Source organism: Pelobates fuscus, chromosome 13 (genome assembly GCF_036172605.1).
Source record: "Pelobates fuscus isolate aPelFus1 chromosome 13, aPelFus1.pri, whole genome shotgun sequence".
NCBI lineage: Eukaryota > Metazoa > Chordata > Amphibia > Anura > Pelobatidae > Pelobates > Pelobates fuscus.
In genome coordinates this window covers 106,845,457-106,871,657 of record NC_086329.1, presented here as the reverse complement: position 1 = coordinate 106,871,657, position 26,201 = coordinate 106,845,457, and the positions used below count along the sequence as shown (strand labels likewise).

The 26,201-nt window shown below is 41.6% G+C and overlaps 1 protein-coding gene across 9 annotated transcripts in view; it reads right to left on the bottom strand.

Moving 5' to 3' along the window:
- Positions 1-26,201, bottom strand: part of ARHGEF11 (Rho guanine nucleotide exchange factor 11) — a 143,331-nt gene that overhangs the window by 66,152 nt on the left and 50,978 nt on the right. For 7 of the 9 annotated variants that reach the window (XM_063439680.1, XM_063439675.1, XM_063439683.1 and 4 more), the window contains exons 2-3: positions 9,746-9,778; positions 8,164-8,178 (exon numbers count right to left, since the gene is read on the bottom strand). The exons of 1 other annotated variant lie outside the window; for it this stretch is intronic. In XM_063439680.1, coding sequence (XP_063295750.1) covers positions 8,164-8,178; positions 9,746-9,778 — 48 coding nt within the window. The remainder of the gene's footprint in view (positions 1-8,163; positions 8,179-9,745; positions 9,779-26,201) is intronic. One more of the 9 variants, XM_063439678.1, reaches the window with a different exon arrangement.

The following is a 26,201-nucleotide window of genomic DNA, read 5'->3' as shown; positions in this document are numbered from 1 at the left end:
GAAAAGACCCCCCCTTACATCAGCCTTCTCCCAGGATTCCCCATATAAACCCATTTTATAGCACTGCACATGCATGGAAACACAATGGTGATGCAATTCCCGGCAGGGCAGAACGCCAGCACTAGTAAGGAAAACGTGGGGATGGTTAAGACAGTGTTTCTGGCACAACTTCACCGTAAATTCTAATCACCTTCTAGGAAAAATTCACTAAGAATTCCTAACAATTAACACGTTCGTGTTGGTAGATTAAACAAATGAATATCTCCACTTGATAATGATAATTTCACTTTAACTAGAAAATACGAAAAGAATGCTGTGTGGATTTGTAAGGTCAGTCTAGAGTTGAAGCGTGACGTTAATAACCAGTTTATTGTCACTGTCACAGAATGTATCTGGTCTCTTCCTGATCGGATGCTCCGTTTGTGTCCAAATCCAAGTAACATTTTCTAATGTCCGGAAGCACACGGTGGGGGTCTAACATCACGTCTGCACTAGAAGCCAACTAGAAGATTCACAGCAGCCAAATTTAAAGCATCATTTTCTAGTGATCTGGATCGGTGCAGTAAATCCTTTTCACTATCCTAGTTTACCAAATTCTGTAAACAGATTTGCTCTCGGGGCTCATTGTAGAGGATGCAAGGTGAGGTGCAAGCGTGACCCCCCCAATGCAGGGTGTGCCAACATTTCTACTTTTATAATTTCTGATAATCTAGATCACTGCCTGCTGTTCAGCAAGCACAAAATATAGATTCAATCATAAACCAAGTAAAAGTGAAACTTCATGTTAATCAGAGTCCCTCTAAAAATATATCCTTTATTTTTTTTAAACTTTCGCCGTGGAGGTCCTGGGAATCAATCTCACTACGTGAACAGATAATGATATCTCAGAGGGTGGTTATGGGTTATTGACAATTAGCCTACAGTTTGATCCATACTATTTAGAGAAAACTGAACGTTACATTTTTGTTTTTGCACAATCCAAGAGTCTTCAACAAAAGTTAAACATTAATCTAAAATACAGGTGAAAGATTCCTCTTGGAAATCTAGAGACTCTGGATTGGGGGTGAGGAAACTGGATTTGGCACAGTTTGAGGTTTACTCGAGCTACCATGGAGTGGTAAGAGTCAAGAATTAGCAAAAAGGTACAACGTTTTTATTTTAAGAGGGTAAAGTAGACTGTGGGAACTGAAATACAAAAACTTGGGAAAGGCCCAAACACTAATGACCGCTGACATTGTCCTAGTGACTCCTTGGGAAACAAGCAAGATCTGGGATAATAAGATTTTTAGGACGTGAGCTTTGCACCCCTCAGAAGGAGGGACTATACCACAAAATAGATCTGTAATATTTTTAACCCCTTGAGAGCCTGAAAAAGTGATGGAACTAAAACACTAAAAGAGCTGAAGGCTTAAATGGACATTAAAATAAAAAAAATCCCCCAAAATCTGTTTTGTGAGACTGACGCACTCACTACCTACTGCACTAACAAGGCACACAAAAAATATATATATTTTTTTTTAAATCAATGTTTAGTAGATATAGTCCACTGAAAACAGGCATGCATTTAATTGTGCATTTTCTTTTTATTAAAGGGGCACTCCAGTGCCAGGAAAACTGTTGCACTGCAGGTACCCTCTCCCTCCCTGAAAACCCCTTAAGTGACTTACCTGAGATCCCCGCAGATGTCCCTCGGCGGTGGTTTCGGGTCCGCCCACGCTCATCCGAATGCGCATGTGCGGCCGCCTGCGGGGGGATACTGAATGCGCATGTGTGGCCGCCGGCGGGGGAGACCTAATGCGCATTACTTTCTGGTTGGTTAGCTCAGTGGAGATAAAATTTAGAGGCAGCAATTGCCCAGAGCACCTGCCTTGCAAAGACTTCTCATTGAGCTGCATTGGGAAGCCTGTGATTGGACAGCCACAGAAAGTCTGGGCGGGGTTATAAGGGGAGGGCTTACAAAGGCTGCAGATAAGAGAACTGCAGCTTTTACAAGCTATTTTAGATATAACTTCAATGAATGCATAATTAAAAGCATACACATGGTCATTTGGGGTATATCGTCTAAACAGTGATTGTGTTATTTTGTATTTGGGTAGTGGAGTGACCATTTAACCCCTTAATGACACGACATGTGTGACATGTCATGATTCCCTTTTATTCCAGAAGTTTGGTCCTTAAGGGGTGAAACATCTCTAGTGGCAGTCTTCCTGACAGCCACTAGAGGCGCTCCCTCGGGAACGACCAACGCAGTCATGTGATGTTACAGCTCATAGAAAAGGATTTAATTAAATGCGTCTATATGCATGTACAGCACTCTAAGAGGAGCACTGCATTGAGCATCATCAAAAGAGCAAAACGATGTCACGGGAAGAGTGGTCAGGAGCGCAGACTCTGCCGAGGGAGTTTCAATGCTGGAATAAATTAAAAACAGAGGAATGTGCTAAAATACGTCAAACTAGGACACTATAGCGTTAGGAACACAGGTTGGTGCACAGGTTGGTATTCCAATTTTCCATTAATCAGGAAAGCATTAAATAGTAAAAGTCTGTTTTAACCCTTCGTACTGGCTAACCAGTTTATGACATCTATATTTTAATGTATCTGCAACAGACCTCCAAGATCTTTAGCCCTCTGGGACTGAATGAAAATGATTGGGGGTGGGGTTATATCACCTCTAACGTGTGTTAACCCTTTCTCATGTGATGTCCTCTAGCATGTAAACTCATTGAGCTCAATCCCTCTTTTCCTCTGTATCCAATTTGTCTGGTTACAAATACGTGTCTGTTAGTCCACCCATGGTACAGCGCTGCGGAACTTGTTGGCGCTTTAGAAATATAAATAATGCTTTCAGAATGACCCCCTCATTTCTTTATTTTCAGCTGGAGCCCAGCAGGTTAATCCAGGTAACCAAAGTGACACAGCTTAAGACCAGCTACCAAAAATACTCTGTCACCCGGTCATTTAAAGGGATACAGACCCCTTTCATGTATCCAATTGCTCTCCGAATTTGCTTCAACTTTTTTTGGGTTGGGGAAGGGGTCTAGAATCTTTATAAACAGCAAGGAGCTTGTAAAAAAAGCTGAACTTTGAGACATACTTCTGTTTACAACCTCAATTACCATGCCTGTGAATACTTAGAATTTAGTCTTTTGGAGTTAAATTTATTATCCAAACCCTTCCCTACAAAAAAAAATACAACCTCTGCAATCTGTTTAAAAGGAGGGAAACCAGTCTGTCTGCTCAGACAGTTGATTAATGTGCACACGTAGCACCACGGCATAACACACATTGTATAATTTACGGTGCATAGCGCAGCTTAACAAGTATTCATTCATTTTCATACGGATTGAGTTCTTCGCACATAAAAAAATGGTCATAACGCACGGTCACTCACGCTTTCTAGAAATAGGATTCAAATATTCCATGAATCGAAACACACAAAAAAGAAAGCACTATAACCACTACAGCTCACAGAGTAACAAATTTTGAAGCACAAGGACCGTAGAGGTCATATTGGTACTATAAACTTGGTATAAATAAATAAATGTTTTTTGGCAGACATTTAAACAACCAATTCTAGCGCAAGATATTGGACACTTGGGGGGGGGGGCGTGCATCGGTGGAGGGTTTTAGTTTTATATTTAATATTTTAATAAATAGATTAGTTTTACCAACCTTCAGAGTTTTCTCGAATTTTAATGAATGGTGTGTATTATAGACAAGGATTTATATAACCAATGCCATCACTGTGAGCCAGGGAGCTCAAAATCATGTGAGTGCATTTCCAAGAACGAATTTTATCTAAATGTATGATTTACTGTTTTTTTTTTTACCATGTACTGAATGTCTTTTATACTTCATACATCCATGAAATGATCGATCCATACATTCATATCATGCTATTAAAGTGATCACTTTTCCTCCTTTTAAGCACTGATTATCATAATACACTTTACCACTTGTTCGGCCATATTGATTAGACCTTAAACACAGAATGCACCCGGACGTGAGTGCTCATTCCTATTAATCTGAAGCAGATTGAAGTTAACATTTTCTAACAAGATCCATCAATAGCCATGGTGAGATCATGCCCCCTATGCCATGACCTACAGACATATTGCTTATATCTTACATATGGTAGTCCATCATATCCATGTTATTAATCTAGATAAGCCATTATCAGGACACCTAGGAGGGCTCGTCCTCCCCAGTACATCAAGCTGATTATAATGGCATGCTTTGTGGGGACTGTAGCACGAAACACTTCTCAGCAAAAAAATGTAATGCTCCTGTAAATGTGAGTATAAGGACACATGCTTTTATTTTTCAATTTACTACTCCTGCCCTCAACACAATTCTGTTTTGTTTTAAATGAAGTTTTTTTCTTTTTTACATATATCAACATTTCTAGGCCAGTTTTCCTCGTTTCAAACTATCACTGCTGTCCAAAGAGCAGTTTCAGTTTATCCTTGCAGCTAATGAGGGGGCCGTTTCTGTGTGTTGGGGAGATTCCTGGTTTTAATTAAACTGTTCCAAAGCCCAGACTTAAAACTGTGGGACACTATGCATAGGTTTATAGCACAATAACCCCAAACAGTGAGCTGCAGTAGTCATGGTGTTTATAACAAAAAAAATAGTTTTATTAAACTTTTATTTTAGCCTTTGCTTCTCTTTCTTGAATGGCTAAAATAAAATTAAAAATTACACCAATTGCCACACACCCGTGCATGCCAGCCAATCAGGTTGGAGTCATGTAGTGAAAGTGTCATTGAAACACAGAGAAATCAGATTGACAAAACAAACTGGAAAAAGCTCAGTTGAAATTTGGCAATAAATATCCAATAGCATTTTTATCTACAAAATGAAGTTTGCAGGTAAAACGCGCAGGGAGTCAAAACCACACAGGACAAATGCACATCTTAAATAATTATCTGAAAACCGTTGCTGTGGGCTTTACGTTTACAAACACCCTGTAATTGTTTTGAAGGATTATGAAAAGGTCGACTGAAAAACCAAAGAAAAAGGAGGATGTGTAAAAAAAAAAAAAAAATGTTTTACATAAATTAAAAAAAAAAAAAAAAAAAAAGGTATGTGCTCAATCTATCCTACTGCTCGATGCATTCTTTGAATTCTTTTAAAAACACGTGTCACTGCTAGAATTCTGAACTAAACTCAACTGAAACACAGGACAAAGTCCTTTAACCTTGGCAGCAAGCGATTTGACATTTAAAGTAACAGTTTGGTTTCCAGTGCAAATTAAAAAGACCATGCGTTTTCCACTGCTACGGGCTTAACTTGAACTGCTTTAAAATGAACCGGTCATGGCATTTCATCTTATAACAAGCTAGAACAGCTCATAGGACAGTAAAAATTACAGAATGATTTGAAAAGATAAATTATATATTTATTTGCAAGGTTGGGGTTTGCCTTTCTCCTGCTCTCGGCTCCTCCTCCTCCTCAATAACTCCAACATGCTGGTTTCACATCAGCAACACTACAGAAGATGAAGTAAAATTGGAGATGAAAAAAAAAAAAAAGACTGGATCAGCAGAACGGTTCTCCTGCTCATCATTGTCAGTCAAACCTAGGTATAGACTGATTGGCGGGTGGGGAAGGAACAAATAATCATGGGAGCTTTCAGCCAGGTCCATTCTACTTAAACGCCGAGGTACCCGACCCGAATCTTCAAGTGATTCTTGCTGGAGAAGCACAAGGTCACGGCATCCTGGAATCCTGGTCTATACCTTTCAAAATGAAAATAAACTCTGGGCCTTCGATACCTTTAATCTGATACAAAGTGTTCTACTTGGTGGCAACATGTCTTTACAGAATTATTCGCAATAAATTAAATTAGCTTTGACGCCACAGGTGTTCCAAGGATATTGATTTTATAGAATAGCATTGGTCTAGAACGTGCCAAACCACTGGGCAGTAACACTGCACGCTCGAGGTCACTAAAAGCTACTTGTAAAGCAAATGGAGTAAACGTCAGACAGACATCACACACGTACGTGGCTAGAGTTAAAACTGCTAAGACCATCAGAATTAATTTCTACTTCCAATAATCTCTACCTAAAGATTCGCCTGTAAAAATCAATCATTTTAGTTAATCATGTTTACTAAACACAGTAGCCGACTAGATGGGCAGAATGGTTCTTATCTGCCGTCACATTTTATGTTTCTAGCCAAATACTTATTTGATGGGATGGGTTATAGAATACAAACACTTTATCTCGGCTGAATATAGAAGCATTACACCCACAGAGACATTCCACCGGGGAGTATAGGACTCAACAATTCGACAGGAAGAAAGTAAGTTGCAAATAAAAAAAATGACTACAAGAGTCCATAGCCTAAAACTAGTGCGAAAAAGGCATAATGGCATGAAATAAAGGACTTGTACTTACAAAGAATAATCTGAAAATAAAAAGCACCTAGATACGTGAGAAAAACGGCATGGAGGTCTCCTTGTTCCAGAATTTTTTTTATTTTTTTTTAATTTTTTTTTTCGCAACTTACTTTGAAACTCTAGGTTCCATATACCAAACGTAAAGGAACTCTCTAAACCGTGTGATCACTGCAGCTCATTCTAGTGGTTATAGTGTCAGGAGTTAACGGACACCCCACTGCAAGTATTCAAAAGTTTTTTTTATGATTTGACTTCATATCTGGTGTCCGTCGGCGTCAGCGGATTCCAGGTAAAAAGAAAAAAAAAAAAAAAAAACGATTAAAAAACTGTTTGCTTACAATGGGGAAAAGGAGGTAGGGGGCACCAGGGCAATCCTAGCACCATGAACACTATGGCTCACTGCAGTGGTTATAGTGCTTGCAGTGTTCCCTTAAAACACCAGGCTTTATAAAACGCCACCGCCTGCATGTCACCAGCAGCCATTTTTCATTCGGCTGCAGCTAATGGGTTGCAGGGTCACGCACTGTATACAGCGAACAGAACCAACTAACAGCAAAAATGGCCTGTATCGCAGGACTAACGCAACCTTTATATAGATCAGATTATTATAGATCAGAAGCAACACAACAAACTCTACATGTTTTATTTATTTACAGAATAGTAGCTTTAATTTGAAAAGACGTTCGAAAACTCTAAACGCTGAGATTCACGTATCACTATAGCAACTGAAATGATAAGTGGTTTCATTTGGCTAGTCCGCAGTGAGTTCAACGAACGTGTTTTAGTAGTATAACTGCACCCAAGCTGCTCAAACATGAAGGTATCATCGGACACATGGACAGAGAGCGTCAGAAGGCAACAAACGTCTCCTAAAAGTTAGGAATAATGAAAAAATTTAAAACGGTTTCTATACTTTTCAAAACAGCGATCACCAATACAATGTGTAGAATAATAAGGGTGTGCTAGCTAAAATCCGATTGGTGTCTAGAAGGCCACAAATTATTTCATTGGACCTTTGTAGGTCCCCATGTACACACACAACTGCCCAACCGTATATGTTATTCACAGGCATATAGTCCTTCCTCTGACATTAAAGGAACACTACATTAGAAAATAATTTTATAAAAAAATACTACTTGGTATATTGTATAGAAGGTATATGGTAGCTGGGCCACTTGTCTTGGTTAATATTTTATATGTCAATTTGTTGCAATATAAAAGAACTGGGGTGCTTCTGCCTCCAGTGATAAAAAAAGTTCTATTGAAATCTGGATTGATTTATTGGTTTATAAATTATCACAAACTAGACTGAAGTACTCGAGTGGTCCGTTAATAACCAGCTGAAACTCACCAAAAAAGTCATTTGGAAGTCAAGAATATTTTAAAACACACACATTTTATTTTATTAATTTATTATTTTTTACTTTTTAAATTCAACATGAGAATTTTGTCCATTTAAAAAAAAAAAAAAAGTGGTGTTGTGGTCTCCACCACTACTGTAATCAACCCAAAATGCCAATTATCAATTGTCTAGGTGCGGTGCATGACAATGAGATTAGAAAAAACACATTAATCGGTCCACCTATTTCTCGATCGATGTCCCTGAGAAGCCATTCACTGCCAAGTACATGCAAAAACGTTACAGTTTTACAGTGCGAAAGCTATAACACATCTAGTAAAGCTATAACAGAGAGAATAAAAAACACAGAATTGGTTAAAAACACGTGCAAGACAGACGGACAGTCACATCTTACCAGGCTGAGATAGGGCTGGTAGGAACGTAAGACAGCAGCAGGAGGGATGTTTAAGAGAAAGACAGACACAGGTTAGTTGACCAACATATAACACATCGAACAAATGATGACGTCCCACCTATAAAGAACACCCATGGTCCAAGAATCAACAGGACACCACAAGATAAAAAATAATAATCGAAGCAAAGGGTTTGTTCATTTTGGTTTTTTTTATGATCTACTCTGCAGTGACACATTGTGATATTTTCAGCAGGTTTAGGTTGGGATAGGGCTTCTGTTTCCCAGAGACGTTCTCAGATTTGTGTGATTTTGGTAACTTACAAGTAGTTCTGCGTTTTAATTCCAATTCTAAATAAATAACTCTGGGCACTTTTGAGATCAGTCCAAGAGTAATAAAACGGTCATAACATTATAATAAACAGATAATAAAAAGCAAAAACATTACATTTAGGATTGACAAGAATATCATTTTTCTTCTGCAAGTTGGTGGCCAACAAATAATTCTTTGAAGGTGGGACATGAGCAAAGTACCTGTCATGGACAGTCAGTACATTGAGAACACACACACACACAAACACAACACTGAATTAAACATTACGGAAGACCTGGGAAATATTAAAACACCAACCCCAGAGAACAGAAAATCTTTATTTCTACATTTTTGTTCTCCCAAAACAATATAACCTAAACAGGTGCAAAGAAAGCAAAATGCCGTAGGAAATTGTACTATGCATAGGGAGAACTGTAGCTCTCAAGTTATTAAAAACCATAACCTTCCAGGATTGTGGGAATTGTAGTCAAATATGTGCAAAGCACTTCTTCTGTTAGCAGTGGGGCTGAGCGAGCATCTTTTTAGAAGAGTGGTAAAATTAAATTTTTGCTGAAACAAATTGCAAAAGGATTCTGGGGATTGAACACTCTGCAGAAAGCGACAATATGGATATGGGAACTAAGGGTAAGTATTAAAACCATTTGCAAATGTGTTCACAACTTACCGGGGTCTGTCACAGTGTCCGGTAGACCTCAGGTAAGTAATGAAACCCTATTGCAAATGGCCTGTCCACTTACCATGGCCGGGAGACAGAGCACTTTGATACCATAAGCACTACGTTGAGGTGTAGTAGTTATGGCGTTAATGTTGTGTTAGCACATGGTATGGAGCAGAGACTCGATAAAGTTTAATTATTTTTAAATAGCAATAGATAGAGTGCAAGGCGTCTGGCAAACTACGGGTACAAGGACCGTGTAAAATACATCTCCCCATACAATTCATTTGTCACCAGTTCCCGGGAGATTTCTATAATTAAGGGTCAGGAGACAGAGCGCCATGCTTCACAGAGTTCTGAGACAATAACCAGACAGTCCTGATTTTCAACTGCAAACAAACACAGGGTGCTAAGCAAACACACGCCAATATACAGGTATACGTAAAGTTTACCCACTTCACAAACACAAATCACTGAGCACAGAAAAGAGGTAGATTGCAAGCTCTTGGAGCAAGAAATCCTGGAATATCCAGTGTTATTTTGAGAATGTAGCTAGGATCCTGTTAACCTGCGTACAGGTAGCGTTCCATACATACCTGGGTAAGTGGGCATGGCGTTTGGAAGCTGCTCTGTGACACAGAGTGAAGGCAGCAGACCCACAAATGTCCGAGAGGGCACAGCAGACAAAGAGAAAAAGAGAAAGGTGAACGATCACATCTTACAATTCTGCAAAGCACTGAAAGAGAAAGCAGGAAGTCCCAGAAAGAGACGCTATTTAAACTAAATGTGTATATACGGTATATTCTGCTAGACAGGTGTACGAAGGTACAGAAGGGGCGGAGCCGGGAGAGGGGATTGCACAGGTAACAAGGTTTATAGAAAAACAAGAATGAAACCTACAATGGGTTTTACAGGGGAAACAGGGGCTTGGCAGCAGAGCTGACACATTGCGGTTCTAGTATTATCACTGCTTGTTACATTGTGATTATGGTGCTTGGATGCTATAGGACCGGTTTCTATAGTTTTTATCGATTTGCCAATCCCCAGCTTGGGAATCTCTTCTCCTGTATCAATGTGTTAAAAGGAAGGCAAATAGAGAGGATGTTCAAGCGCTCATTTCAAGATTTAAATTCAGGTAAAATGTTCTCTTTGGAAATGTAAAAAAAAAAAAAAAAAAAAAATGATTCAAATAAATCAAAATCAACGTTTCTCCACCGCAGTCCCAGTCTCGTCAGTCTAATGATTTCTGCCAATTCAATGCTTCTCAGAAAAGCAATAAGTACTCGTGGTGCGTGCGCAGCAAGAGCCAATGCTTCTCCATGAGAAGAATAATTAGCGTTTATTCTGACAGACACTCCGACAAATGTAAACATTCCTGTACTCAGAGACTGCAATGTTTACACATGTCAGAGTGCAGGGACACGCTCTATGCACCCGATCCGACACGATAAGACCAAGTAGCTTTGATGCTTAAAATGTCCCCTTAAAAGCAATTGATACCGGGAAAGTCTGCTAACCAGTAGAAATAGTTTGAACGTATAGTAGGGAAATTAGGGCTGTCATAGGAGTGAAGGGGAAACCACGGGTTTTGTCAAATTGCTTCAAAATAGTTTGACGAAAATACTCAGAAACCCTTCACATAACTCACAAAATGTCACAAAGACAGATACTTTAATTTTAGGGTTGTGACCAGGGACAGGGCTGTTCTGAGGTGACTTTCTAATACATTTTATTTGTGCAAATTGTTAGTAATTTAATACAATGTATCTTATTTACACAGACTGATTTCTAAACACATTTATTGCAGTTTAAAGACACATTACTGGGAATATTATTACTGTGGAGCTCTGTTATACACTCAGACACATTACTGGGAGTATTATTGCTGTGGAGCGCTGTTATACACTCAGACACATTACTGGGAGTATTATTACTGTGGGGCTCTGTTATACACTCAGACACATTACTGGGAGTATTATTGCTGTGGAGCTCTGTTATACACTCAGACACATTACTGGGAGTATTATTACTGTGGGGCTCTGTTATACACTCAGATACATTACTGGGAGTATTATTACTGTGGGGCTCTGTTATACACTCAGATACATTACTGGGAGTATTATTGCTGTGGCGCTCTGTTATACACCCAGACACATTACTGGGAGTATTATTGCTGTGGAGCTCTGTTATACAACCAGACACATTACTGGGAGTATTATTGCTGTGGAGCTCTGTTATACACTCAGAGCCCCACAGTAATAATACTCCCAGTAATGTGTCTGAGTGTATAACAGAGCCCCACACAATAATACTCCCAGTAATGTGTCTGAGTGTATAACAGAGCTCCACAGCAATAATACTCCCAGTAATGTGTCTGAGTGTATAGCAGAGCCCCACAGCAATAATACTCCCAGTAATGTGTCTGAGTGTATAACAGAGCTCCACAGCAATAATACTCCCAGTAATGTGTCTGAGTGTATAACAGAACTCCACAGCAATAATACTCCCAGTAATGTCTGAGTGTATAACAGAGCTCCACAGCAATAATACTCCCAGTAACGTGTCTGAGTGTATAACAGAACTCCACGGCAATAATACTCCCAGTAATGTGTCTGAGTGTATAACAGAGCTCCACAGTAATAATACTCCCAGTAATGTGTCTGAGTGTATAACAGAGCCCCACAGCAATAATACTCCCAGTAATGTGTCTGAGTGTATAACAGAGCCCCACAGCAATAATACTCCCAGTAATGTGTCTGAGTGTATAACAGAGCTCCACAGCGATAATACTCCCAGTAATGTGTCTGAGTGTATAACAGAGCTCCACAGCAATAATACTCCCAGTAATGTGTCTGAGTGTATAACAGAACTCCACAGCAATAATACTCCCAGTAATGTCTGAGTGTATAACAGAGCTCCACAGCAATAATACTCCCAGTAACGTGTCTGAGTGTATAACAGAACTCCACGGCAATAATACTCCCAGTAATGTGTCTGAGTGTATAACAGAGCTCCACAGTAATAATACTCCCAGTAATGTGTCTGAGTGTATAACAGAGCCCCACAGCAATAATACTCCCAGTAATGTGTCTGAGTGTATAACAGAGCTCCACAGCGATAATACTCCCAGTAATGTGTCTGAGTGTATAACAGAGCCCCACAGCAATAATACTCCCAGTAATGTGTCTGAGTGTATAACAGAGCCCCACAGTAATAATACTCCCAGTAATGTGTCTGAGTGTATAACAGAGCTCTACATCAATAATACTCCCAGTAACCTGTCTGAGTGTATAACAGAGCTCCACAGCAATAATACTCCCAGTAATGTGTCTGTTATACACCAACAATATGGAGCTCTAAAGAAAGACCGTAAGATAGAAAAGAGGGACAGAGAGGTTTGGGCTCAAAATAGGGACTGTCCCTTCTACATAGGGAAAGTTGGGAGGTATGCTTTACTGAAAAGGGTGCTTGGAGTGTCCCTTTAAATATTGTGTTTCCAGGCAGCAATCAGTACAGCAGTAGCTTTGCATTATTCAAACATGCTGGTCGTTTTTGCCATTGACAGGGGATCAGACAAGGGCAGTCACTCAACACAAATAGCCAATCAGCAAACACCATGGTAGTGGTTGGTGGACTTAAAGAGGTAGTATAAGGATACATCTCATTTTGTATGGAGATCATGGGTAGAACAGATATGTTTGGATAATAAAAAAAAATCACCAATAAGCGACTGGTTCTGAGAAACAAACAGTAACGGTCAGTTATCCGGACAGCCTGCAAACTTGCAAACTATCCAGACATAGGATAACATGACAGGCATCCTATGAAGTACATATTTTCCTTCATCAATGTAGATCTACCTTGGCTTCAATATTAACCCCTTAAGGACCAAACTTCTGGAATAAAAGGGAATCATGACATGTCACACATGTCCTGTGTCCTTAAGGGGTTAAAAAACTGAAAGAAAAAAAAAGGTGGTGATGTCCCTTTAAAACACCAAGTTTGACCGACACATTCTCTCCGGTTAGGGATCCGACTCAGACCCATTGTGCACATTTACAGATAGAAGATTATCCAGAACTTCCCCAAGATTGCTATATTTACCGTTAATATTTATTAAAGCACCAACATTGCCTGCAGCGCTGTAAACTTCCACGTTATAGACGGCACTACAAATGATCTTTAGCGACTTACCTGCACAAACACTGCTCGGATCTACAACCAGCTCTCTAGCGCGGGGATTGGAGGGAATCGCCATTTCAGAGAGTTGGTCTATGTTGGGGGGGACTTGGTTGTCTCTGCATTCCTTGCTCACCAACTTAATTTCTTTTACGAGTGAGTTGTAGGAACAGAATTCTATCGGTAAGCATCATCTGTCTACATATAGATCTATTGGTACAGAACAAATGGGGGACCAGGCCCCTGGACTTAATCTAGTGTTATCAAGTAGGCTCATGAGCTTACAATCTAAAGTGAGTCACCAACAAAGGATTAAACAGCGTTCCCGAGACTAGATAATAAATACCTGTATTCTGGGTCCTGCTACTCGTTTAATCACCACCAGGAGAGGGAGCCTGTACGAGCTGAATGAAAGGAAAAATCGAGATCCTTGCTCAGACGAGTATTTTGTGATGGTGGTAATTACTAGACATGCGGCCCGCACGGCTTTTATCCCCCCTGACTCGACTGAAGTCATCGGCTCATCTTGTTTTTCTGCTAAACGCAGCAGTTATTGTGTATGGGCAGGAGAGGAGGGGGCGCTCTCACACAAACACCCAGAAGCAGGGGGTGGGGGACCAACAAACGCTGGGTTAGTCATTAACCTGCAAGCGGTCACCCTGGGACAAGGGGTCCACGTTGGTTTTAGTCTGCAAATTCTGACTATGGCAGAGAGCGGCCTGTATTTTACTGATGCAGCCTGAGGTTACATTAAAAGGAAATGGTCAGAAATTCAAACTGGAACAATAAAATCTCCTCAGCAGTCGTGTTTCACATCGGCGATAAATTTGAAATTCAGATTCCAGAGAATTGACACTAGCTAATGGTGGCAACTGGCAACCTACAGCATGGGAGGTGCCTTTGCCCTGCATGCGAACAGACTGGGTTAATCTGAGGGCCTCCCCCAGGAAAGCCTTTTCAGATATCCGATAACATCCGACCGTGTGTTGAGGGTCAGCCTTTAATTAACGACATTGTAGGTGTATGTGGCAAAGTGCATTTGTGTGACCATGCTTTGTAAATAGTAGGGATATCACAAATACATCGTTACATAGTTACATAGCTGAAAAGAGACTTGCGTCCATCAAGTTCAGCCTTCTGCACATATGTTTTTGCTGTTGATCCAAAAGGCGGCAAAAAAAACAAACAAAAAAAACACAGTTTGAATACCACAATACTCACACATTATAACAAATACACACACACACAGGCACAAATACAACCAGCAGCTGCAGCATCCATACGTAACACGAACAGGTTACCGCAACATACAGCTTCACTTTAAATAAATGGATAAATAATGGGACGGGCACGAAAACGAACTTCAGCGTCTTACTCTGTTACAATGTATGGATTGCCTCCCCCTGCTTTAATGAATAACCCTGTGGGTGTAATTACTCTCGAACGTGACCTGTTCGTGCTAGGTGTATCGCTGTATCGTAATGTTTATCATTAATGTCTCGTTAACCCATTAACGAGCAGTTTAACCCCAAAGTGTGGCATCTGACAACCAATCGTTCTGCCCACAACCATTCAGCGCAGTCCGAGACTTGAAACAGGAAGTCTCAGACAGTAGCGCCACTGATGGGCTGTCATCAGCTGACACACGTAGCCTATCAGTAGCTTCATACTCACAAAACAGCTTGAGAAAATTACATAGGTTTCCCCAAGCAGTTTTGTGAATGGGGAGCTACTAAAATCTAAAAATGCCTGTTACTGTGTGGAGTGTGTGTCTGTAACTGTGTGTGACTGCCTATAACTGTGTGTGTAGCTGTATGAGGCTGTGTGTGACAGTCTGTAACGGTGTGGGGGTGTGTGCGTGCGCGAGAGAGAGACTGCCTGCAACAATGTGTGTGTAAATGACTGCCTGTAAGGGTGTGTGTGACTGTAACTGTGTGCCTATGACAGTCTGTCCGTGACTGTGTGTGTGGCTGTCTGTGTGTGACGGTCTGCCTTGACTGTCTGCTTGTAAGTGTGTGTGTGAGAATGACTGCCTGTAACGGTGCGAGTGTGTGTGTGTGTGTATGACACGTTCTGTCTATATTGAGTGTGTGTATATGACACTGTGTCTATATTGAGTGTGAGTGTGTGTGTGTGTGTATGACACTGTCTATATTGAGAGAGTGTGTGTGTGTGTGTGTATGACACTGTGTCTATACGGAGTGTGTGCGTGTGCGAGAGAGAGGCTGCCTGTAATTTTGTGTGTAAGAGTCTGTCTGCCTTTGACTGTGTATGTGTCTTTCTTACGGTCTGCTTGTGACTGTGTTCGGCTGTATGTATGCAACTTAAAGACTAATGAGTGGCTATGCGCCTGGGACTATGTACTTGTGGCTATATAAAACAGTATATGTGTATAACTTTGGGCATCTCATTGTATATCTGGCTGCAGGCCTGTGTGCATGTGACACTGCAAAACTACACACTAGCATTCACACAGCCTACATGCATTTTTTTTTTTTAAATCTGAATTAAATACCCCTATACAAGCACTACATGCTTATCCATACACGATACATGGATGAGTGGGTGTGACCAGGGAGACGTCTGCCTGATACCTAAACCAGGAAAGGACCACCTAGACCCAGGACACAACCGCCCAATATCCTTATTAAATTCTGAGATCAAATTGCTCACAAAAGAAAATCACAAACCGACTGAACCCATACCTAGAACGACTCATTCACCCAGACCAAGTAGGGTTTATCCCAAAAAAACAAGAAGCAGACAACACGAGACGAACAATAGACACAGTATGGTACGCCCAACACCATAGCTTACCGACGGCACTGATCTCCGAAAAACCATTTGACCGCCTGTTGTGGCCATTCCTACCCCAGGTCCAGCGACATCTTGAATTCCCATCAGAATTCATGACCATGCTACAAGCACTATATGCTGCACCGACTGGCCGACTATTACTGCCAAACACAAAGGCCACCACCTTTCCAATCTCCCTTCTTTTCTACCTATCCCTCGAGCCTCTTCCACAGGCAATACGCCTTAATCAGCATATTACAGGCTTGCGGGTGCTAGGAACAGAATATAAGGTAGCAGCGTATGCCGATGATCTCCTCTTCACACTTGCAAATCTGACCACCTTCATACCCCAGGTACTATCCCTAATAGACAAATATGCAGACCTCTCAGGATACAATAACAATCAAAATCCGAGCTAGTACCCATCGCATTTGAGACAAATTAACTACGTAACATACAGCGCACCCTACCCTTCTGCACTGTCCAGTCTTCGCTCACCTACCTTTGTATACGTATACTGCCCAACCTAACAAAGCTTTACACACTAAACTACATGCCACTGCTCCAAACGGCCCATGAAGACTTGCTGCTGTAGAACTCAGTGGGCATCTCGTGGCTGGGGAGGGTCACCACCATCAAGAGGAACCTACTGCCATGGTTCCTCTATCTATTCCAGACGCTTCTCATCCCATTCAGACTCCCAGACTTTAAAAGACAATAGACACATTCATATGGAAAGGTGGGAGACCGAGAGTACGGGGGTAACAATGATGTTCCTAAGCACATTGAGGATTGGGATTACCCAACTTCCTGCACTATTATCATGCAGCCCAACTACAGCAATGGCACGCACCACCAGTACAGAAACGCTGGGTGGACTTTGTACATGCTATTTTGGGCTGGGAACACTCCTCCCAATATTTGTGGACCCCTAGGGCCCCTACGGGTTCTCCTCGCCGGCGATGACCCATTCCCTAGACTTGTGGGACAGACTCAAAATTAAATAGGAGTTCACATCATTCCGCTCACCATGAACACCCAAACTGCGCAACAAACTATTCCCGCCAGGCTAGATAGCTTGCCATTTTCGCAACTACGAAAAACGAGATATTACTGTACGGTCTGCATATTTTAATGGTTGTGAGTTGCGGTAGAGATGCATATTATATTTATAATATGCATCTCTACCGCAACTCACAACCATTAAAATACGCAGACCTCCCAGACAAGCACGGACTGCAAACCACAGGCTTTTTTTCGCTTTTTCCAATTGCGAAACTTGGCAAATAACCCAGCAGTAAAACAGGTAGGTACAGGGCTACCCACAACATTCGAACGACAAAGCATGGACTCACTCATATGCAAAGGACAAATTTCCACACTGTACATATCCCTAACACACACACTTCACAACTTAAATTGCCGTACATCCAAGCCTGGGAACAAGACCTTGGTCCACCAGATGACCCAACTGATTGGGGGTATATATGGGAAGCACCTAAATTATCTGTGTGACACATAAAGAACAGGCCTACAAGACACTCTTTCCATTGGTACCTCACACCCCACAGACTACACAAAATGGGACAACTCCCGGCGGCAGACTGTTAGAAATTCTATGGCGAACAGGGCCCATATCTCCATTGCTGGTGGTCCTGTCCCAAACTACAACTATTTTGGCTAGAGATTTAAAAACGAATTGAACTAGAATTAGAGAAACCATTCCCGCTGGACCTCTGGGCCCTACTACTGTCCAGACCGACACAATGACCAGACATGAAAACAAATCAGCAGCACGCATTGCCTTGCAGCGCACAGGTCGATTGGTGAATTATGGGCCAACAAACGCTTTCCGACACTCACCACAGTGAAACATAAAATCAACGAAGCATTGGAAATGGACAGACTGACAGCACAACTCCATGACACAACTAAGATGTTCCACAGAATATGGGACCCATGGGTCAACAGTGGGATGTGATCCACTCAATTGCAAGAACAGACCATTCTCCGACACAAATTCATGCCCACTATGCCACATTGTAGAAACCGGAAACTAAACATCTGCTCCCCTACCCTGCATCCCACAATCCCACGGGACATACTGGGGGGCTCCCTGGGACCGCCTACTCTCCTTACAAACTGCTAAAAAAAATTCTTCACACTCCTCTCCTTGCTCCACATGAACTACACTAACAATTTTGCAACCAAACAGCACACACTCCAAACCCGCAACCTGTAAATCGTTCTGTGCCCTTACACACGTACCCAACCCCAAGAGACCAACAACCCTGTACACTACCCACTCACTGGTTTCTAACCATCAGCTAAACTCCCTTGCTATACGAAGGGTTAATGTTGTAGCTATAATTGCCGTTTGCTTGATATATTGTAACTGTGCCGTAACCTACCCACTCTTTTCTGTATCCCATTTAATTTAGAAAAATATCAATAAATAAAAATAAAAGTTTAAAAAAACAACAACTTTTTTTTAGAAAAAAAAAAAAAGTCTGGTTATTCTACAGGCCATCTGAACCACTGAACAAGCTGGAAAACAGACTGTTCATCAAGAGATCAGAATCTGAAAGGACAATACCCATAGCCTGGATTGGACCAGTCCCATCACCACCAACAGAGGACCAGCTTAAAATCCTGTACGGCCACTGTGTGCTTTAACCCCTTAAGGGCACATGACGTGTGTGACACGTCATGATTCCCTTTTATTCCAGAAGTTTGGTCCTTAAGGGGTTAAGAGTGTTGTTCTGAGCCAATCACAGTGCTTCCCCATAGGATTGGCTGAGACTCAAGGAGGCAGATCAGGGGCAGAGCCAGCACAAGTCAAAACACAGCCCTGGCCAATCAGCATCTCCTCATAAAGATGAATTCAAATCAATGCCTCTCTATGAGGAAAGTTCAGTGTTTGCATGCAGGGGGTGGAGACACTGAATGGCAGTCACACTGTGCAGCACTGCCCCAGGAAGCACCTCTAGCAGCCATCTGAGTAGTGGCCAGTGGAGGTATCCCTAGGCTGTAATGTAAACACTGCATTTTCTCTGAAAAGACAGTGTTTACAGCAAAAGGCCTGAAGGTAATGATTCTACTCACCAGAACAAATTCAATAAGCTGTAGTTGTTCTGGTGACAATAGTGTCCCTTTAAAACATTAGAAGCAATGTTCATATTATGTGACTGTAAGCTTATTTGGACACTACCTGCCGGACTATTATAATTAAATTAAAGGGTCGTCTTGTTTAAAAAACTACAGCCACCAGACGTTTCCTTCCCCCAAACGCATCACCCAGAATCATACAAAATAAATAAATAAATAAAAGACTGGAGTACAGGGGCATGCAAGGCACTATGGATACTGCATGTAGACACTGGGTGCGCATGCACAAATCAGCCATCTAGGAACGTGGGAGGGGGGTTGAATATCTAGCTGTATCTGCCCATATCCTAAGCAGGTTTATGAGTGAATTGGGTTGATTAACATTCCCCAATATATTTAATGGACAGCCAGATGGGTCTGGTAGAGGAGAATTATGGGAAGTTCCAAACAGGTTTACAGTAAATGTGGTGTTTTAGCTAGGACATGCTTTGTTTGACATAACATCCTGCAGATTAACATATCTAAAATAAATAAATAAAAAAGTCCAAACACTACAGAAAAAAAATAAAAATACAAAATGCGTGAAATGCTGAAAACATGACTTGTAATGTTTTTACCAGGACAGGTAGCAAGTTAAAAAGAGGGGCCAGAAAAAAAAAAAAAAAGTCTGACCCTGGGGCTGTGTAAGGGTTAATTATATGCGTATTTGCACAGCACACATGCATGCTAAGCAGGGTCTAACAGGACAATGGTATAAAGCCCGCACAGCGCTTGTGTCATCAGCTGTACCTAGGCAACCGCCTCCGGGCGCTTCTGACACGGGAGTCCAGGAATGAGAGACGATTCCCGGAACTCTGGGATTCCCAGGGGTCATCTGCTATGTATTAGGCATCGAGGGGTCTGGGAGAGCACAGTGCTGTCAATACGCAGATCACCCTGGATCGGAAAATGCGCTGACATGCGTTAATACATAGCTCTCAGAATATGCGTAGGGGGACGAGGCTGCATTTATTTATTCCCAAATAAAAACAGATCTGCTTCCTATAGGAGCTAAACAAATATCAATCATCAAGAATGTTTGTGATAAAAAGATAAATATTATCATAAAGAATTTTCTAGTATATCAATATTTTACTCGCTGTGCGTGCAATAAATAAATAAATCAGCAAACCACGCTACGGTATATCGGAAATTAAAGGTAAACTGGAATTTGTGAATAGAAGATAAACATTACCAAATCAGCCAATACAGAATGGCTCCGCGTTTACGGCTAATTCAAATTCGATTTATTCTTAAATGCAGAGGGTTATTCACCGAGGGGTTAATTTGCAGAAATTCTAAAGGAATGGCATGTTTTAGAGCAAAAGAGCTGAAATTAAAAGCTAGCACCATCCCTAGCAGATGGAGGGAGGCTCTCTATTCAGCTAGTAGCTAACTAACCCGGTCTTCATCAGATAACGCACAGGAAGTACTTTATCTACTTTACACCTTTTATTCCAAAATCACAACTGTGTTTTCCTGGATACACCCGGGATTTTTATTCTAACGCACAGGGCATGAAAAGTGCTGCCCTGCACTATATGGCGTGGTTATTCCGCTGGGTGGATGTCAAATAATCACGGCAGACCTTGGGATTCCTCCTGGAAGGAACACTGTACTCTACTCAATTCAACAATTGACATCTGCTGAACCCCAGTTACATTACAAAATATAATTAAACTGAACATCATTTAACTTTATTCTAGTGCCAGCAGCAGTCCCGTTGTGGCATTTTGCACCGCCCCGATCCATTACTTCTCAGTGAGAGACTGAGGACCTAAGGCATGATACTGCCCACAATCTGCCAAATGCTTTGCATTAAGAAGCAATGAGCACTACACCACGCATGCGCAGTTTATGCATTCCCAAAGGGGCAAGCAAACGGACAACTCAGCAAGCCGCCCAACTCCAGTCTACTTTATATTCACAATCAGCAGCATGCAACGCGCAATGCCCAAGTCCTTAAACCCCAGCAATCTAAGCGTGCCAACATTGTGCGGTATGAGAGCCGGGCAGTAGAATTCCAGGCTCTTTGAATTGGACGGCTTAGGGGCCTAAGGCGAAAAATAAAGAAATGGATGGTAGGCCAAATGTGGCATATTTATGGCGCTATACGTAGTAAGCTGAAGTTGTTATAGTGCCTACGGTGTCCCTTTAACCGTTTTATTACCAATAATCAGACCTGCCAATTTTGGTAAATAGGGCTATCAGGAGAGGGTTTGTAGGGACACGGCCAGCGAGTAGTCAATGTCCACGATGCAGTTTGCATCTCGGAGAACATGTCCCGCATAAAGCAGGTTCATCATTCCAGTGCACGTTCACGCCAGGATAACAGGGTGTCCAGGGTGATGGGGGGGAGGGGGTAAACCAATTCAGGCAGGCCACAAATCGAGCACGGCTGCAAAGCTCCGGTATGGGTTTAAAGGTCCTGATATAGTCAGTCCATACGCACCGTAAACATGTTTTATCCCGCACTGCACTTTCCTTCACTACTCGTGACACCTGGCGTTTGTGGGGAGATCAGGAGAACTGAGGCAAAAATCATGTCAGATGGCTCCACCGTCCGACTTTACAGATCTGCTTATTGCGCATCAATGCTACATGCTGCAGGGGAGCACTTTTCATGCACTGCTCTACAGCATGAAAAGGTTTTGTGAAACACAGGATTGATTTGGTATCCTTACAGGGAGAATCTGCTGTAACCGAGCCACTGTGTAAATCCCCCATCGCCACCCACACCACAGGACTTCTGATCAGCAATGGAATACAAAGATGGGGTGTGCGTGGGAGCTGGGCCCCTCTCGCTGTGCGTGCATCACCCCTATTCTATCTCCCTGGTACATCAGTGGGAGCCACACTACACTACAAAACAAACCGTAAAGCAATATCCATTTCAGCATTCGCAAAATAAAAATAAGGCCCTCACTCTCTTTTATTACCCGCTCAGAGACCGCTGATAAGGTCTGGTTTGCACAGTGCTAATAGTAGGTCTATGGAGCAGAAAACGAGACCAATTATTTGTCTAACATACACATAAAGGGTTAAGACGCCACCGTCTAGATCTCCATTTCTAAAACTACAACCCCCATGAGGCTTAGCCAAAAGTTGGATTTAGGAAATCATCAAAAAGATGTTGAAAAGGCAGTCCCCCAAGTCAATAAATAAAAAGCTATTCACATCTACCCTGGTACCAGCCAGACGTGAATGCTGCTTTAAAAATGACTTTTTCCAGGATTTGCATTATCCCTAAAATCTGAGGAAAACCCAAAAACAACAATGTGTTGGAGTTTCCGAAACCGCAACTCCATGGACCTAAAGAAACCATAATTACAGAGGGCTGTGGCGTGGGTAGGGGAGAAGGATTTTGTTCCATGCATTCAGAACTCTGAATAAGCCCATATTTGCACTCAGCAAGGAAAAGCATCGAGTACGGACTTCAGCAACCACCACCAGCACTCACGTTTTAACGAGCAAGTTAGGCTGCCTTGCCTCGCCTCGCCAGGGGTTATGGGATTTGTTTACGGTTACATACATTGCCTGACAGGTGATGGATCTATCATATAGTCTGGGAAAAGCTCTAAATAGGGTTAAAAATTTAACAAATACCAGGGAAGGGGATGATTACAATAGGACATCCACTGAATATACAATGCATAACAACATGGCCTAGTGAACAGAAATATTCAACATAACAGCCAACCAGCAAAGCAGAACAAACAAGTGTTCATTAGAGAGTTTTAGAAAGGCAAACAGAAAAAAGGGATACAATCACAGGAATCCTAATTATTACTCTCTTGGTATGGTCCTCTTAAAGGACTTATTATAATGAGGAAAACACTGAACATGACACTGTGTAGCATTTACAGCTTCTATAATCAGTGAACAGAATGCACAATGCATGACAATGCAAAAGCCAGCAGGAACAATATTCCTCTGGACTCACATTAAAAGGAGCTTAGTTTAACCCATTTCATGCATAAATGCTCTTTAAAAAAAATGTATCGATTGTGTTTATGTTTAATTTTTATTACGTTATCCTCTCAATGCCCATACATTACGCTCTTACAGTTCGTGTACTGACCGGTAAGGCTAACAATACCTACTCTGCTAAGTCTCCCACCTGGAGGCCACAGTCCCCAAGTTCCAGCAGGACCCTTACACAAGTCAATGTGCTCGGGCCAGTCTAGGAGGGAGAGGGCCATCATATTGGTGGAACATACATATATACATACATAGATAGGTCTAAGACATAATACCGTACACTTGGGGTAGGGAAGAGGATCTAAATTACAATTTGAATTTAGAGATTGCCACTCGGTCACGCACAGGCGAGGAAAGCTATGAATCCAAGCATTCACAAAACGCAAGCCCAGCTGCACGTGTCGGATTTTCACCAGACAATTGTCAACTCTGGATTTAGTCAATAGATCCTTTTGTCCAGGAATACGCAAGACTTTTCAGCAACAAAGCGGTTTGATCCCACAGCGGCCAAAGAGCTTGTATATGTGACATGGCCTCGGTTTGGAGCTCAATCGCTGCAGTGTATTGCACAAAAAATAACGTTGCCTCTCATCAGATATCCATCGTCCTTGGGTATCAGTATCTTTTCCCAAGCTCCGTCTCCCCACCACAGGGACAATGAGGTCACACTGGGCTCCCATGTATATGTCACATGTCGGCGAGCACCATGTCCCAGTGAAGGCAGTCACGTCAACAAAACTGGCAGCATGGCCCCCTGGGTAATACAAACAATATCGAATTCCCGAGAGAGAATGGAAAAACAAGTGGGACGACTGGTGAAAAAATAAAAATAAAAATACATGACCTTAAATTGAGAAAAAAAATTAAAAAACAAAAACCATTAAATTACCAACATATGTGGAAACTTCATTTATCAGTTAAGGACTATAATGATCTATTATGGTGAATGATAATTCAGGAAATGGTTCAATAAATGGTTTCTAGACGATAGGTAAACATTAGATGCACACACATACCGTACTTGGAAGGGTTCCGGAAACTCTGGCGTTATCTCTTTAAACCAGAATGGTCACTGATGAATAAGCTGCATATTCGGAGCCTGCACGTAATGGCAGCCTGTCCAATATATAGTTGCCCCATGATAGGAGAGGTAACACGTGAAATATTACCCTAAATTCTGCTGGAGAACAGCCATATTGTCCTGACATGCCTTGCCGAGGCTCTTCTAGTAATCACACACATTGGAACATTTGAAGGACTCAATGAAAGATTCCACAAGACTAACAGAACCTACGATGGCCTCTGCAATGCAAGTACAGAAATCTGAAGATGCCCTTCCTGTCGGCCATCATAGAGCGCCATATCATCAATGCAAGGAAGTAAACAAATGATGAAGGTATGTTAATTATTAGAGACATTCTCATCATTTCCAGTAGTGAAGAACCATATATTAAGCCAGTCTAAGGTGGCAGAGTGTCGGTGATATTAAATTCCGGTCAGCTGAGGTATTTCTTACAGACTAGTCTGTACACATGCGCACACAGACGTTTTATACACTAGCAACGCAACACGACCATGTGTGAGGCGATGCTTTATTTATAGATTATATATACATTTATTAGATCTTTTCTCCAATGGTATAGAACCAGTCGAAAGCAGTGAGGACACAGCATGACATACAATAACCACGACACTCAACCAGTAATCTAAGGACTGCTTTAATGCTTTGGATATTTACCCTACTTTAAGTGGTTAGAAATTGTGAAGGATCTTAAAAATATTATACAGAGCACTCCAATCACGTCACCGTGGTGGCTATGGTGCCCCAAGTGCAGTGTACTCAGAACGTTATTTTACAGTTTACCAACTTATCTGGGTCCCACTAGGTATCGACCTCCATTTCTTCTGGTTTTATCCTGCCGGATTGCTACCTATTACGAAGTAAGGCCTATGTAAGACTACCCTCGCTGGCTGAGAGTAAATGGGCCAGTACATTTGGGCCATTTCACTATATCCAATCCTGTATTTTGCTTAAGTTATGGTATTTTCAACAATGTAGATTAGCTGAAAAGTCTCGGCGTATTTACACCGCTAATTCTGGAAAACCGTGCCCTCGTCCAGAGGACAAGTTGGTGCGAATATTTGGTATATCTTCTAAATTGAGAAGCGTGAGGCCTGCTTATTTTGATACGTTTAACCCTGTGCAAATGAATAAGAATGTGTTGGCATTGTGAGTTACTGGGACGGATATTGCGCTGATGGTCTATTAGGTGCACTCGTTTGGCTGGCTAGTAACCGTTTATTCCATCATATTGGTTTCTTTTTCTCTATAACACTCAAAAACTCGAAGTGATAAAAAAAAAAAGCCAAGCCCTTTTTTAAAACTTTTTTTTTTTTTTTTGGACAGGACTACATTTTTCTTATATTAATGAAATTAAAAGGAAGGCAGACACCAAGCACTCCCTGATCTCCCAAAACACACGAATCCTGCCCTCGTCATTTAAAGAGAGACAGTTCAGCTCCTCCCAGGGCAGCCACATGCACAGACCAAATATTCCTGGGTTTTCATTTTTGCCAAAGGGTCTAAAGCACAAATAGAGCGTAAAAATATGCACCTTCGTGCCTGCTGTTACATTTACCTCGAGACGAACAGGGGAAAAAAAGGCATTCAAAACTCAAGTTCACTTTTGTTTTTGCAAGTTTAAACAATTCATGGGGGCGCGTTTTATTTGAATATTAGGAACTCGGATTGTGTGAATAACCGCTTGTGATTACTGCTATGAAATACACAAAGTGTCAGCATGCAAAACGTGTTCTCTTCGAAAGCAGAACCGGGCAGATGCAACATCTCTCCCACCGGTCTCAGGACCCACAGACGATCGGTCAGGATTACAGAATGGAATCACAATAAAATGATTTATATTCATAGAAACTGCACAAGGAGTAGTG